Source organism: Bos indicus, chromosome 18 (assembly GCF_029378745.1).
Source record: "Bos indicus isolate NIAB-ARS_2022 breed Sahiwal x Tharparkar chromosome 18, NIAB-ARS_B.indTharparkar_mat_pri_1.0, whole genome shotgun sequence".
In the NCBI taxonomy this organism is placed as follows: domain Eukaryota; kingdom Metazoa; phylum Chordata; class Mammalia; order Artiodactyla; family Bovidae; genus Bos; species Bos indicus.
The window spans coordinates 18,596,670-18,613,287 of NC_091777.1; the positions used below are offsets into that span (position 1 = coordinate 18,596,670).

The following is a 16,618-nucleotide window of genomic DNA, read 5'->3' on the forward strand; positions in this document are numbered from 1 at the left end:
ACAATCCATGAGGGTCACAAAGAGTTGGACATGACTGAGCGACTGAACACTCACACAGTTATTAAATACTAACCATGTTGAACATCCTACATCTTTGGTGAAGGGCTGAAATTTTTTCTTTGTTGTTGTTGTTGATTTCCCCCCTCATTATTGAGTTTTGAGAGTTTTTTAAAAATATGTTCCAGATACAAGTATTTTTATCATATATGTGATTTGCAAATATTTTCTCCCAGCTTGTGATTTTTCAGTCTCTTAATAGTCAGTGACTCTCAAAGGCTAAATTTCTTAAATTTGGGTTCAGGATATAAATCAGACAGTATCTCTTCCCTGCCTGGTTCCCCATCACAGTGGGGATCGAATTCAAATGCCTTTGCTGTCCTATGAACCTTGCTGAGACCTGGCCTCCACTCCCAGCTCCCTTTACCACCCCCCACCCCACTATGCTTCAGCTCCACATCACCTTCTGTCATCCCAGCAACACACCCAGCTCACAGTGGCTGCAGGGCCTTGCCATTCATGGCTCTTTTCCACACACCCTCTCTCCCTCTCATCTTCCGGGCCTCACCTCAAATGCCACCTCCTCAGAGAGTAGCCCCTTCCTTACCACACTCACCAAGCTGTAACCAATCTCATACCCCATTATGCTCCAGCCAAAACCTGACTTTATTTTCTCCATGTCACTGACCACTGTTGGAAAGTGTCTATCAGCCCCCTCCAGAACGGAGGCCTTATGGGTGTTTCTCTGTCTCACCACCACTGTCCTGTTGGTTTCTAGATCTAGTGTCTGTACATAACAGACACTCCACCTCTCCGCCTGCATGCTCTGAACAAATAAAGAGCAACGTAAGTTCCCTCTCATGCGTCTAATCAATGAATATGCCCTGGTTTGTCCAAAGCCCTTTAAATTAATCTCAGTCTTTGAGCAAAGCCAGGTAAACTCAGAATCAAATAGGACTTGTACCTCCCTCTTTCTGGCAACTGTGTTCCTATTAATGCAGCCCAAGAGAACACTCCCTTTGGAGGCAGACATTTCATTCTGACACAGACCAAGCCTTCCAGAGCCCAAAGCCACCTCTATATGCACAGCAGGAATTTTGCTCCAATAGTGAGAACAGTTCTAGATTTCATATCTTCCCAAGACCTCTCAGCCCAGAGTTGCTTGTGCCTCAAAACATCAGCTGCCCTGGGTCTCTCCATAGAACCAACATGACATACAGCCTGGGGAGCCAGTCAAGGCCTCAGCAAGGACCAGGCCCCATCTTCTGTTGCACCCCCAAACCGCCACATGTCACTCCAGGGAAATAACCCATGTGTCTGCCAGCTCCAGCTTCAGTGTAATGATGATGAAATTTTCAATGCCTGAAAAATTCTCCTCTCAAAAAACCAGAAAATTGCTCTTTGAGTTACTTAACAAAAGCCATTATTTGCATACATTTGGCGTTACTACAACACTTCCACATTTAAATGGTCTGTAATTAAAATCATTAATTGCAGAAAATAGTGACTCGTTAAGGCTATAATTTAGTGAGGTTCTCGGCATTTGAGGATCTGCCTTAAAGACCGACTGGGTGACCCAGGGAACCCCCAGCCCATACAAACCATTCTGGAGTCTGGGACGTCTGCAGCCCCAGGTGGGTGCAGTCAAAGCGAGACAAGACTTGAAACCAAAGCTCCCTACATCTCTGCATCGCAAAGCTGGTCTCTAGCACAGGGATGCTGATGAAGCTCGTAAAAGGCAGGACTGGGAAGTTTCTCTGGGGAAAACCTCTAAGCCAACGCATAAAACAGTCATCCCCCTTTTGGTGTTCAGGACAGTGTGGGGGAACCAGAGGGCTGAGTGAGCCCGAAGTTTAAGTAAATCACAGTTTATATGAGCTGGTGCATTTAAGAGAGGCCTGCCATGTTGGGCTATGGGGCTTCCCAGGTGGCGCTAGTGGTAAAGAATCTGCCTGCCAATGCAGGACACGTGGGTTCAATCCCTGGGTGGGGAAGATCCCCTGGAGAAGGGCATGGCAACCCACTCTTGCCTGGAGAATCCCATGGACAGAGGAGCCTGGCGGGCTACAGTCCAGGGTTGCAAAGAGTCAGGCACGACTGAAGCAACTTAGCATGCACGCATGTGTTAGGCCATAAAAGGGTTCACTTGTGTGGGGACCTGGGCCCCATCTTGGAAGCTGGCCAGGCAGGTAAGGCAAGTGGAGGTAGGGTGCTGGGTGCTCAGCCCATGCACAAGCAAGGTTTCCCAGACAGACACTGATCAGGGCTGGTACCAGCCCGCTTGGTCAAATGAGAAGAGGGGCAGTTAGCTGTCCCCCCACAGGCTCAGCCCAGAGGTACACAGTTTGTGGATCAATGGGGAGACAGTGGTGGGGCCCTGGGTGGGGTTGCAACCTTGCTGGTGGTCATTTGGAAGTAGAATCCCCTTTGGGCCTGGGTCTGTAATTCTCCCCCACACTGAGATGGGATAAAGGCTGTGTGAGTAATAGAGGATTTAGAGGAACTCAGAAGGGCTGCCCAAAGGCGGAAAAGAAATAGGCTTTCCAGCAAACCATCTGGCGCAGTTCAAGGTCAGAGGTCAGCCTTGTCAGCTCTGCCTGCCCAGCCCGGGTGCAGGGCCAGCCCATGGGAGCAGGACCCTAACTATCGGATGGTGAATCCCTCTTGTGCCCTCTGTGGGAGTATCTTCACTTTCTCTGGGCGATGGCTGTCAGGAGCCACATAGGCCTATCCGGGCCCGGCTGAGTGCAAGGGCTGCAGCGTGGTGAAGTGGGCCACCCTGCAACAGGCATGGCTGCACCCCTTCAGCCCCAGAAAAGCTCCAGCAACATGATGACTCTGCCGTGACCGCAGCCCTGTCCCCCTCCCCTGGGGTGGGGGTGGGAGGGTAGCTGCTGAGTGCAGAACCACCATCTGTATGAGTGTGCAGGCAGCGTGTGTAGGGCAGGCAGATACTGTGGGCCTCGGTGTGCCCTAGTCCTTGGGGGCATGAGGAAGCCAGCCCTCCTCTTACAGACACTGGGGGTTCCCTCCCTCGCTCCTTTGAAATTGGGCATGGGCACGTGATGGGATCTGGTCAAGACAATGTGTGAATGAGATGTGAGTCATTTCCCAGTGAAGCTTTGAGAGCTGGCCTGCCAATTGTCATCTTCTCCCCTCCTGCCTCAGTGACCATGCAAACGTGATAGGAGATGGACCTGCCATGGGCTGAGGTCACTAACTACCGTGAGCAGAGTCCCTCCCAGGCCATCTGCCTGGATATGTAATGTGAGCAGCAAATAAATCTTTGTTACTTGAAGACAGAGCTAGGGGATATTTGTTACTGCAGCAGAACCTAACCTGCCTCCCACCTGAAAACCGTGTTATCCCCAGTAGGCGGTATTTCCACGCATCAGTGTGTACGTGTGGTATTTCTGTGGACGCCTGTGTGTTATTTCTTTTGGGGTGTGGTATGATGCTGTTGTGTGATGCGGTGCATTTGTGATGTTAACCAATGAAAATGATGTTTCTGTATGTATAGAAACGTGCTTTGTGTGTGTGATGCTATTATACGGTGTATATATGATTTTTCTCTGTGTGTGTCTGTATGTCTGGTATTTCTGGGATGGCGTATGGGCTCCCAGGTGTTATGAGAGTTTCTTGCAAAAACCAGTGGGTGAGAAGGTGGTTTCACCTGGACACAGATCTTGGTCCTTAAAAACCAGCAACAGGTGGGAAGGAGTCCCAGAGGACACTGAGGGAAATGGCTGTGGGTATCCAGGAAGGGCCACCAGAGCATCTTCCCTTCCCAAGGCCACCCTCTCAGCTACTATAGACCCTGGATGGATGGGGGGCAGGTGCTGAAGAAGCTGAGGGCTGTGTGCCACACTTGAGGGCCACATCAGCCTCGGGGACCCATGGCAAGTATCCCTTTCTCTGAGTTGGGGCTCAACCCGGCATCCACTGCTCACTTTTCTGGCTTTCCTGAGCACACTACAGGTTCCAAGACACCAGATCCAGCTTCCGGATGCCCACACCCCCGGGACTCAGCCATACAAGCTACACGGGCCACCAGCCACAGACCCAACGTTCAGGGAACATCATCACGGAACACCGGTGGGGAAATGAAACCCGAGAGGGCAGGGGATTTGCCACAGAAACACACAAAGGTTAAAAGCCTCTGGCTCGAGTTCCAGGCTCAGCAGCTTCAGTCCAGCTCTGCTCAGAATGCTGGCCCAGCAAGGCCAGGAGGCCACACCCGCCACCAGCCAGCCACGAGGGCAAGCACTGGCTCCAGACCCCCAAACACAAGTGCAGAGGGCCTGTTCTTTTTCGGTTAGGCTGTGGCTGAGTACAAGACCCCACCATCATGGATTCACCCCAAGACCCTCAGTGCCAGTGGAGGCCCCAAAGAGCACCAGGAGGGGTGTGTGCAGCGGGCAAGGGCACTCACCTGCAGCTCGGTCTGGAAGAAGAACTTCTGTGGGCACTGTGAGCAGTCGTAGATCTTGTCTTCCTGCCCGTGCACAGCAAAGATGTGCTGCTGCAACTTGTTGGCCTGGACGAAGACTGGACATGGACATGGTGTCAGGGGACACTGGGGACACCGGCCCGGCCACCCACAGCAGCTGTCCCACACCACTCGCAAGTGGGGACCACCCAGGCATGGACACAGGGGCCAACCTGTGGGCTATCTGGAGCATCACGGGCACCCACTGGAGAGGGCTCAAGCCAGTGAAGCTGAGCTCTGCCACTCACAGGCTGTGTAATATTGGACAAGTCACTTAACCTCTCTGGGCTTCTTTTCCTCATCTGAAAAACGGGGACCATTCAAGTAGGCAGCTCACTGGGGTAGCTGGGAGGATCAAATGGTTTAATCCTTGCAAAACACTTAGAAGATGGCCTGGCACTTAATTAGCCCAATGAATGTCATCGTTGTCATCATCACCGTTTGCTGGTTACCTTCCACGTGTGGAGTCCCTGACTACAGCACAGGCCTGTAAGGCAGGCACTGTTAGTTACCCCCATTTGGTGGAAAACTGTGGCACTGGGAGTGCTGAGCGTCTTGTCCAAGGTCCCTCTCTGCAGATGGCAGAACTGAGGTCCGTATTAAGTAAACTCAACACAGTGTCTGGCACAGGGAGGTGCTCAATGGACCAGGACCGCTATTCTTGCTGAGGCTGTCAGCATCCTCACATCCCTACATGGGGGGGCCCCGTGTCCTGGGTGGGCAGACCTGGCAGCTGGGGCCCCTCGGTGCCAGCCCCGATTCAGCTCATGGAGTGTGTTGGTAACAGATGGGTGGGGGGGTCCTGAGACTGAGGGATTCGGGGGTAAGGGGCACCAGTGTGTGCCAAGACTCCTGGGAACCCCAGGGGGGTGTGATTGTGTGGGGTCCTCCCAATAGCGGAGCCCCTTCCCACAGATCACAGCCCCTACCTCTCGAAGCAGGAGTCCACGAGGCAGTCCTGGCCCTGGGCGTACACAGGAGGTGGCCCTGAAGCAGCTGTGTGTCTGGGAGGTGAGCCCTTCAGAGATCCCCTCCCACCAGGCGCCCTCCCCAGGGTGGGCTTCCCGCCATGGCAGACAACAGATGTCAGGGGGAGGCAGGGGAAGGCCAGGCTCCCCCACGCACACCGGCTGCCATCTGGGCGGCAGGAGGGGGGCCCGGCAGAGCCCCTGAGACTCGCCTTGGGCCAGGGCAGCCGCTTGCCTGGGCCGGCAGCCAGTCTGGGGGCTGGGGAGTTTGGCTGGCAGAACTGCCCTTGACCCCTCCAGCCTGGAACACGGATGCAGCAGGGGCTAGGACAGGCCAGGGAGCTAGGGGGTGGGGTGGGCAGGAGGGAGGTGAAGGGAGAGCCCCACTGGTGCTGGACAGAGCTCGCAGCTCAGAAACGAGCCTGGAGCCCCCACTGCAGAAGAGCAAGGCTGGGGCAGGGGCGGAATGCCTGGCAGCGCAGGGTGGGAGGAGGGTTAGGAGATCACGCTGCCAAAGCGCAGAGGCTGAGGTCAGGAGGGCCAGGTCAGCTGGGCACAGAGGAGGCACCTGCAGCCATAGGGCTGTGGATCCCTCGGGGTGTCCCCCCATGAACTCCGGAGCCACACTGTGCCAGGAACCGACACTGAAGGCCAGGGCTTGAAGGGCTGGGCTCCTGGGTTCCTTCCCTCTCCCCACCTGCTGCCCGCCGGGCATACCTACCTGTGAAGCACACGGGGCATTTGAAGGTGCCGCCCATGCCCTCAAAGCTGTGCTCGATGAGGTGACAGAGGAGCTTGGCCGGGGAGTCGAACATCTGGTTGCACAGCTTACACTCATGGTTGATGCCTTCCTCTGCAAGAAGAACCACGGCCGGTCAGCAACCCTGTGGGCCACATCCTCCTGCTGGAGGCCACGCCGCCCCCAGGACACCCCAGGTCAGCCCTCCATGACCCACTGGAACCAGAGACCAGGGAGGGGCGCCATGGATGCTGAGACCCACCCCAGCTCCAGGTGCTCCAGCCTCCAGAGGCTGCCAGACCTGAATAGCTGGCTCTTGGATGTGTCATTTGCTATGACTTCTTGCTGGTCTAGCCATGCAGTGTGCGAGCCATGAGCAGCAGCTTGCGTCTCAGACTGTATCATAGAGGATAGGGGCTGGGATGGGGTCGGCTTGGAGGAGGGGGTCCAGCTAGAATTTTTCAAAATCCAACAGACCATTTATCGAGCATGTACTGTGTGCCAGGTACTTTGAGCTGGGGATTCTGTGGGGGAGATAAGTGGATAATGCACTTGTCCCCATTCCAGTGATGAGGAGACAGATGATCAACATGTAACTCAGTGTCAAGAAGTGGGGAGGGAATGCATGGAGCTCCAGAGGTGAGAGTCAGAGCAAGGCCCTGATGTGGGTCCATGTGGGGCCACCTGGATGGTAGCAAGGGGGCGGGGACAGTAGTAACCCAGGGATGCACTTTAAGAAGGGCCTTGGTGGACACTAGAGGGCTTAGGGATTCTACTCTAAAAGGTCTGGGCAGCCACCGGAAGATACTGAAAAACACAAGAAAGTGCTCTTCTAAACATTTTGAAACAGATGGTCTAACCAGTGCTCGCAAACAATGGGCAGACACTCCATGCTGCTTCCAGATCAGAACATGGCTCCATCCCTTCACCTGGGAGCTGCTATGACCCCAAACCTTCACTCAAAGGCGCCCAGAGAAGGGAGCGTGCCCCGAGGCCAGCAGAGCCGAGATCTGGTGCCCCTGCCCGGAACCAGCAGGATGGAGTTCAAATCCTGGCTGCTTTTTCCAGCCACATAATCTGGGCATCAGTTCACTCTCAGTAGATGGTGGCCACCTGAGTCCCCACCTCACAGGGCTGGCAAGAATGAGTGCGGTGCACCTGTGACCAGCATGGCCTGCTGGTCAGTGGGGGAATCGACCCAGCTTGAGTGTCACTTCATCCAGGGTTAGAGTCTGACTCTGCCACTTACTGCATGACCTTGGACAAGTTACGTAACCTGTCTGGGCCTCAGTTTCCTCTTTGCTAAAATAATAGCAGTTCTCCTTAACAGTGCACACCTATGAGAATGGCCAAAATCCAGAAGACCGACAACAGCGAATGCTGGTGAGGAGGTAGAGCAACAGGACCGCCCATTGATTGCTGGTGAGATGCAAAATAGTATAGCGTCTTTGCAAGACTGCTTGGCAGCTTCTTATAAAACTAAACATACTCTTACCATATGATCTAGTAATCTCACTCCTTAGTATTTACTGAAAGCAGCTGAGAACTTAAGTTCACACAAAAACTGGTACACGGATCGTTACAGTAGCTTTATTTAATATTGCCAAACCTTGAAGGAACCAAGATGTCCTTCAGTAGATGAGTGGATTCATAAACTGGGACAATTCCAGACAATGGAGTATTGTGTGTGTGTGTGTGTGTGTGTGTGTGTGTGTATGTGTGTGTGTTGGTTGCTCAGTTGTGTCTGACTTTTTGCCACCCTTTGGAATGCAGCCCGCCAGGCTCCTCTGTTCAAGGAATTCTTCAGGCAAGAATACTGGAGTAGGTTGCCATGCCCTTCTCCAGGGGATCTTCCCAACCCAGGGATCAAACCTGGGTCACCTTCATTTCAGGCAGCTTCTTTACTGTCTAGGCTTCCCTCATAGCTCAATTGATAAAGAATCTGCCTGCAATGTGGGAGACCCCAGTTCGATCCCTGGGTTGGGAGATCCGCTGGAGAAGGGATAGGCTACCCACTCCAGTATTCTTGGGCTTCCCCTGTGGCTCAACTGGTAAAGAATCTGCCTGCAACGCAGGAGACCTGGACTGAATTCCATCGGAGACCAAATGGATTCGATCCCTGGGTTGGGAAGGAAGGAAAGGCTATCCACTCCAGTATTTTGGCCTGGAGAATTCCATGGACTGTATAGTCCATGGGGTCGCAAAGAGTCGGACACGACTGAGTGACTTTCACTTTCACTTTCTTTACTATTTGAGCCACCAGGAAAGCCCACAGTGGAATGTTATTCAGTGCTAAAAAGAAGACAGTGAGGAACCTCAAATGTATATTACTAAGTGAAAGAAGCCAATCTGAAAAACGCTACATACTGCATGATTCCAACTATTCTGGAAAAACCATGTATGCAATAAAAAGCTCAGTGTTTACTTGGGGGTGAGTAAGTGGATGAATAGGCAGAGCACCGAGGACTTCTAGGCCAGTGAAAATATTCTGTGTGACATTATACTAATAGCTATACGCTGCTGCTAAGCTGCTTCAGTCATGTCCGACTCTGTGCGACCCCATAGACGGCAGCCCACCAGGCTCCCCCGTCCCTGGAATTCTCCAGGCAAGAACGCTGGAGTGTATGCATCCAAACCCATAAAGCGTACAACACCAAGAGTGAGCCCCAAGGAAAATTTCGGACTTCAGGTGACTATATTGCTTCACTTTAGGTTCACCTTTGCAAAAAAAAGGACCATCCTGGTGAGTGATGTTGATAATGGGGGAGGCTATGCACGTGGGGGGCAGTGGGATAGAAGGGATAGGTTTCAACTTTATTGTAAACCTAAAACTGCTTTTTAGCGGACTTCCCTGGTGTTTCAGTGGTTGAGAGTCCTGACTGCCGTACGGAGGGACGTGGGTTCCATCCCTGGTTGGGGAGCTAAGATCCCATACGCTGGGGCACAGCTAGCCCCACTCGCCCAAACTACCGAGCCCACACGCCTCACCATGGGTCACAGCAGAAGACCCCACGTGACGCAATGAAGACCCGAGTGCCACAACTAAGACACGACACGGCCAAATAAATAACTTTTAAAAACTGCTTTTAAAAAACCTTTGAAAAAATTTCTTAAAAAAAAAAAGTCAGTCCCCGCCCCCATCAAAACAGCCTTCCTCTAACAGCTGATGTGAGAATTAAACGAGTTAATACTCCCTTAACACACGAAAAGGGGTTTTGACCGGTCTCTGGCACACAGCAAGCACTCAATAAGGTGTTTGTTGCCAAGCGTGCGGGTAAGGAGGAGAGTATTATCTGGGACAGCCAAGGACACAGGCTCCCCCTCGGGCTCCCCCTGGGAACCAGCCTCACCAAAGGTGCCAGGTGCTGCGATCTGCCCTCAAAGGCAAGAATTAGGTAGCAGAGGGGCTCTGCCAGTGGCAAGGTACAGTCACAGATGGGCTGAGGCTCCTGGCGAGTCCCTGGGTCCCCCAGGCCCTGGCAGGGGCTGGCGGGGACAGCAAGCATCCCTCTGGCCCAGCCGTTCCCCACCACCCCCCCGAGGCACCCCACGGCAGAGGCAAACACACACGTGCGTGCGCAGGTGGGCCTGCCCCACATAGCCCACTGGCTGCAATCTACCGGGTGTTTGTCCTGCCCCTGGAGCCCCGGCAACTAGGCCACATGCACCCGACAGAGACTCAAGCTGATCTTCCATTTATACCGGCGGAAAAGGAATTCATTGACAAGTTTTGGGACACAGGGCAGGCTCAGCACGCTCGCCGCACAGGCCCCACGCACGTCCGCCACTTCCCTCGGGGAACTTCTCATCATAATTAGAGATGGCCTCCAGTGTGGGGGACTGCCTCAGAAGACCCCCCAGTGCACCCCCGCCCCGCACAAACAATGCTTCTCAGAGCCTGGCGCAGAGTAGGGAATGAGTGAATGAGTGAATGAATGAATGAGAGATAGCACCCTTATACACGCTCTCGCTGTTAGGATGCAGACATCGCCTGCACATTAATGAGGCAGAGGTTATGTGAAAATGATGGCTGTGTAGAGGTTTTTTTTTTTTTTTAAATTGCAGTTAACTGAAGTTTAGGTTTATAACCAACTGAATCTCAGAAATCACCCTGCTTGTTGGCAAAATTTCTAGGCAAGAAAAAAATGGGTTCAGAGAATGAGACCATTTGCTGAGGTAACACAGCTAGCTAGGGGTGGTACTCTGAACAGGATACAAAGCCCTCCCTATTCGTGCATATCCCACCTGCCCATCACCTCCAGGCAGCCTCTGGACTATGCCAGCTCACACAGGTGGCCCTTCCTGGGCACAGGCAAGGTTCATCTGACACATCTTAAGAGTCTTCCTGATCCTGGCAACGAGGCTGCTGCTGCTGCTGCTGCTGCTAAGTCACTTCAGTCGTGTCCAACTCCGTTCGACCCCATAGATGGCAGCCCACCAGACTCCCCCGTCCCTGGGATTCTCCAGGCAAGAACACTGAAGTGGGTTGCCATTTCCTTCTCCAGGCAACGAGGCTATGGGCACAGATAATGTCTTCTCCTCTGGTCCCCAAAGCATCAGGCTACACATAGGCCTGAAGGAGGGGCTCAGAAAATACTCAGGGACGAGAGATGCCCTGGCCAGAGTGGGCTCCCTGGGCTGAGACAGCAAAGGAGGATTTACAGTTCTCTGCCGAGTGGGGGCCTTTATCCACTTGGCTGTGAATGGAGACCTGCCCATCTGATACACAAATAGCGAGAGGACAAAGGCTCCCGCAACTTATAAATCAGAGAAATCATGTCTGACAGTCACTTTCCGTTCTCTGAGCGCCGAGCAATTCATCAGCTGGTCCCCCGATTCCCAGACGCAGCTATAGCCTGCACCCACGTTCATAAATATGTGCACAGTCAGGCAGTCCTGGAGCTGCAAGCCGGTTCCAGGGCCTGAACAGCCACCATCTGAGCAAATCGCAGCCCCAAACCACCGCCCATGTGAGATTCCGGGATAATGAGATAAAGAGTCGGTAGACAAGTTGAGGAGGGTTGTTCCCTTTCCTCGCTCCCCATCTAACGTGCTAAAGTGTCCAACCTGGGAGACAGGAGAAGGCAGATAAAACAAGCAAAAAGTAAAAAGTGGGGGAGAAATAAAGCTTGAATGAAGGCTTCCCATAGACCTAGGAATCTCTCCCACCTTCTGATCTGTAAATCTTCTTCCGAAGGAGAAGACCCTCTCCCCACCGGCAGGGGCTGGAGGTGCTCCCGGGGGTGTCCATTACGTGTACCTCTACCTGTAAAACCATCCAAGAGAAGGTGGGGGGGCTTGGGGGCTGCCCTAGTTACTGTGCAAACACCCCTTTGCATGCCTATGACCTAATACCATCCAGTCCACAGCAACAGAAAGAATTCACTGCCATATCCCTCTCACCCCTACCGGTGCCGGCAACCTCTCATTCCATCCCAAGTTGCGGGGTCCGCAGATAGAGGCACGCTCAGAGAGTTAACTTCCCTGAATTATACAAGATCACACAGGCTCGGCGATACCTTGGAGCAGAATGACAACGCTGTCTGGGAGCCCGCGGGCCCCTCTGCCCCCGGCGTGGGGCTGGAGGATTTTGTGAGTGAAGATGCACAATCGCTCCCTCTTTTTTTTTTTTTTTTAAGAACACATGACCGACATCCATAAGAGAGACCCACGCAATTCAGGTGCATTATGCAGCCCTACTCATTTGTAAAGTGAAACGCAGATTTCACCTGCTCACCGTACTGGCTCTTGTCTCCCAGTCCCCCTAAGTCAGGGCTGGTGCAGGCAAATCTATTGATTTATTATGATTAAAAAAAAAGAAAGAAAAACCCAAACTGCCAAACAAACAAGCCGACAAGCACGAAAATCCCAGAGTCCCTCTCTCCCTTCTATTTTTTTTTCCCTCTGCTCAGGAATAATAAGTGTTAATTTTACACTTCATTTCTCAAAAAAATAATAGGATGTGCTTTTGCTTAAAACCAAGTCAGCCTGCTGGAACCTTTCAGGCTGAAAGTGTGTCAGCCCAAAAGAGGAGCGGAGGGCTTTGTGGAAGAGCATCGTGCCGAGATGATAGCTCCCTGTAATGTCCTCGGTACCGACTTTTGTCTCCAAAAGCATTTGATCCCGGGCAGACACATACTTATTTCCATACAGGTCTTGGGGGAAGCCAGGAGGAGAGAGAGCTGATTATCAGAATCCTGAAGGTGAAGCTCAGGTGGGCCCCACTGAAGTCAAAGGCAGGCCTGGGCACACACTCGGAGGCCATAATTTGCTGCCTGGGAGGGAGGGGCAGCCAGCTGCAGTGGGGAGGGGACAGGGCATTGTTCTTGGATTACAACGCACTGAGTGTGACCTGTTCCCGCCAGAGCCGTGGGCCCTGCCTGGCCCTTCTCTAAGCAGGGACCCCAGTTGGAAAAGCCACCATGAAAGCAGGAATGTTCATGCATATACCTCTCCAGGAAGAGAACCAGTGACTGCTGCCTGTTTGGACAGGGCACATAAAAAGACGTCTCCATTCAGGAAGCAGTGATGAAGGACACAAAAGTTACAACCAGGAACACTTGGGTTTGAATCCCATTTCATCACTCACTTGTTCTGTGTGTACTCGGATAAGTTCACGAACCTCTCTGAGCTTCAGCTACTTTTGCTAGAAAAGGGGAAGAATCATCCCAGGGTTTTGGGAAGGTGGCCAAGCAGGCTTGTTCTGCCACAAGACCTCTGCCCTCACTGAGACCCTCCCCGGAGACCATCTCCTCATCCCCCTCCCCTCACTGCATCCAGGGGTCTGCTCAAATGATGCCGCCTCCAAGAGGCCTACCCAGACCCCCACCCCAAAACAGCACATGCAACCCATCCTTTCTAACACCTTAATCACCTTGAATTTCCTTGAGAGTGCTTACCACCATCTGGCATAGTACAGAGTTGATTGTGTGTGTGTGTTTTTTAATTCACTGACTATTTTTCACACACACACACACACAAAACACAAACACAGACACACACACACACAGAATAATATAAGCTCCACGCAGGTTACTTTGCTCATTGCTGTCACCAGTGCCTAGGACGGGGACCGGTACCTAGTAGGTGCTCAGTAAATAGGGAATTAATGATTTCCATAAGGCACTTACTACAGTGCTTAGAAAATGGGGTGGGAGGGCTGGTAAATGCCAGTTACCAGACACCGATGGTTCCCCCCAAACTCTCAGGACTTATGGCTTATAAAAGCTGTTCTTGCCTTCAGGAACTTGCTTTTTGGATCCTCCGAAGATGGCCTGGTCCAGGATTATGGGCACCAAGGGGGTCCCTCAACAGACAGAAGAGGAAAGGAAGCTTAGAGGGCAGGGCCTTCCCAGGGAGGTGGCAGAGTGAGGCGGGGGTGGGGACCCATGCTGGTCACCACAAGCAGCCCTCTCTGGTTTTAGAAAATACCAAAAAGGCCGCGGGACTTGAGACCTGGGACCCAGCAAGCTACTCTATGTTCCTCGATCACCCCAAAACTTCCGGTAAGAAGGACAGCAGACAGACCCACCCTCCATGTTTCCATGATCGAGCTGGGCGGGCCCCCTTGTTGGTGCCGGTGCCAGCTCCAGGTGACAGGAGCACTGGGGACTTTTCCCAGGTGAGGCGAGGAGGCAGGGCCCACAGTGACACAGTCTGGGCCAGCCCCGGGCTTTGGCATTGTCCCTGCCACAGCATCCCTGCAAACGGAAGGAGCTGCAGAGTGTGCACGGGCTGCTTGGCTGAGCTGAAATCCTCTGTCACCAGCTGGGGTAATGAACTTCACCAGGCTTCAATCCCACAGCACCAGGCCCACCCCAAGAATCAGCTGCAGTAAAGACCCCTGAGGTCCCGGGGCCCAGGCTCAGTCCCATGCAGGGCACATGGCGATAAGGAAGGGGAGGGGCACAGAGCCCAGCACTCAGCCAGGCCAATGAGAAGGCAAGAGGAGGACCCTGGGAGAGGACCCCACTGATGCCACCCCCATAAATAACTAACCGGAAATAGACACCAAACAGGTAATAGAAACACGGGCTGATGGGGAATTCCATCCTTTGTTCTCTATAAAGAACAAAGACCTTTTGGCAAGAAGAGAAGAGGGCAGGCAGATAATGATATCAGGGCAGCCAGATCAGGCTGTTTATCTATTGATGAGTCATTAAATACCACAAGAAATGAACTGAGGTAAGCCGACGGGAAAGGGGAAGGGTGACATCTGGGCTGGGCTTGACAAGGGGCAAAGGAGGAAACAGGTCCGGGACCCTGTAAGCAGGGTCATGGGCTGAACTTGGGATCCCCAGCCCCCTAGGTCCTGACTGCCCAGGAGGATCTACATCCCTGCTGGGCAAGGTGCGGTCCTGGCATCACCTGGGAGCTGGTCAGAAATGCAGAATCTCAGCCCCCACCCTAAGACGTGCAGAATGAAAACCTGCATTTTAAAAGCACCCCAATGATCTGAGTGTGCATTCAAGTTTAAGGAGCTCTGAGCTCTATGACAGGGTTTCTGAGGATGTTGACTCCTTGGAACCCTGTTGTCATGAAGCTGTAGGTTCGTAAGCATCACGCTGCAGCTCTCACCAGAATGGTATATTGCGGATCTCTAAAAAGGAGGAAGGTTTTCCAAAGTTGCTTTTGGTCCACGCTTTTCAGAAGGCTGAGAAATCCTCAACAATGGGAAACACTTTCCTGTTATCATGACTGGGATGAAAACGATGAGGGTGAATTTGGAGGGAAGACTCTGGGGTGGGTGGGTGGCTGACAGACCCCAGGCTACCTCAGCACCCCCATGGCTGCAGATTCCCCAGTGCCAGGGTGCTCAGGGCTGCCCAGCACCTCCCATCACTCCAGAACATGCAGCCAGGGCTTGAAGGCATGAAGGCATGCCCCACCACCACTGCCCCCATTTTGGGCCCCCATTTTCTTAATTAATCCTGGAGGATGGGCTGTGCCCTTCCTCCTCCCCTCAGGAGCACCTTCCCAGGCCTCTCTGGCCAGGAGGGACCCATCCCACAGTCCCCCGTGTTTCAGAAAGGCTTATAAATGAGCTCTGGCAGCCTGAATTGGGGCCCCACGGGGGACCCAGAGCCTCTTCAAAACAGAGCCCAGACAATTAGGCAGTCTGAGTTTTGAAAGGCTTGGGATTGATGGCGTGGACAGTAAAAATATCACCTGGGGAGCTGGGTGTAGTCCTCTGAGGGTTGCCTGAGGTCAGTTGCCATGGCGACCGAGAATGAGCTCAACCTTGTAACTGACCCTTATCTTTTTTTGATCTGTGGGCCACTTGGGGCCAAGGCTTGAAATCAACTGGAAAATAATCCGGTCACATATCAGAAAGAAAACTATTTATACTTATTTACCCAGGTACCCACCAACATCCCCCTTCGACAAGGATGCTGACGCCACAATAAACCAATGTGGCATGTCCACACGGAGGCTACTGGATGGCAGAAAAAGGGGAGGCTGAATTCCTCATCTTGGCAGAAGGAACCTCTGTCCGCACGCTGGCAGGCAGACGCTGGTGGAAAGGGTTACCCTCCTTAGTGCTGCACATCATCCGCGCTGGAAGCGTTGGGCCCTCTTGCCATCCAGTAAAAGTCCACCAAAGGAGTGGGACTCCGAGATTTCTCCTCTCATTTGCTACTCAGGCGTGTCATTTCAGCCTGGCTAGGTCACTAGGCTGCCTGGCTTTATTCCAGGGTCAGAGGAGGCGTGTTTCCAGCCTCAAGGCTGGACGGGGATACTGGGTAGTTGTCCATTGCTCTCTGCACCTAGGGGAGGTGTCGACATGGGGTCTGGGGAAAATAGGCTGAGGCGGGACAACTGCAGGCCCTCCCTCCTCGCCCACGCCCCGGACAGACTGGCTGGCTCAGTCGCCCGTACATCCACCCCAGGGTTCCCGTGGCAAGACGGCCATCTGGCCAGGGCTCGTCTCCAGGACACTGCTATCCCACATTGCAAGAGCTCACTCACTCTCTCCTCCTCCAAAGCTCAAATCAGAAGACTCCAGATGGTTCCACTGACCGACTGCTCCCAGGAGCCAGGTCAGATGGATCTTAGCTCGGGGTCAGCTAAGCCTGAGCATGATTCTGGGTAAACTGCCCTTGAGATTTCCCATCACAGCCCACAGGACACTTGAGCTGACTTCCTCTGACCCACCCTTGTTTCATCAAGGTGCTCTTCTTTTGGGGCAGGGGGAACACAGTTGCAAATGAGGCAGCTTGGAGGATATTCCTGGCTCCCCTCAGACCCACGGGGTGACTCTGGGCTGAGCACGTTCCCTCCAGGACTTAATCTCCCCATCTGTGAAATGGGGAGAAAGTTGCCTCCCTCACAGGGCTGCTATAAAGACTAAAGAAGGAGCAGGATTATAACATCACTGCCAGCGCTACCTACTATCACTGCTATAGGTCTTTCCCATTTGATTTG

The 16,618-nt window shown here is 53.1% G+C and overlaps 1 protein-coding gene across 3 annotated transcripts in view; it reads right to left on the bottom strand.

Annotated features, from left to right (window-relative positions):
* ZNF423 (zinc finger protein 423) overlaps positions 1 to 16,618 on the bottom strand; it is a 345,953-nt gene that overhangs the window by 27,414 nt on the left and 301,921 nt on the right. For all 3 annotated transcript variants that reach the window (XM_070770526.1, XM_070770528.1, XM_070770527.1), the window contains 2 exons: positions 6,176 to 6,307; positions 4,430 to 4,545 (listed from right to left, as the gene is read on the bottom strand). In XM_070770526.1, coding sequence (XP_070626627.1) covers positions 4,430 to 4,545; positions 6,176 to 6,307 — 248 coding nt within the window. The remainder of the gene's footprint in view (positions 1 to 4,429; positions 4,546 to 6,175; positions 6,308 to 16,618) is intronic.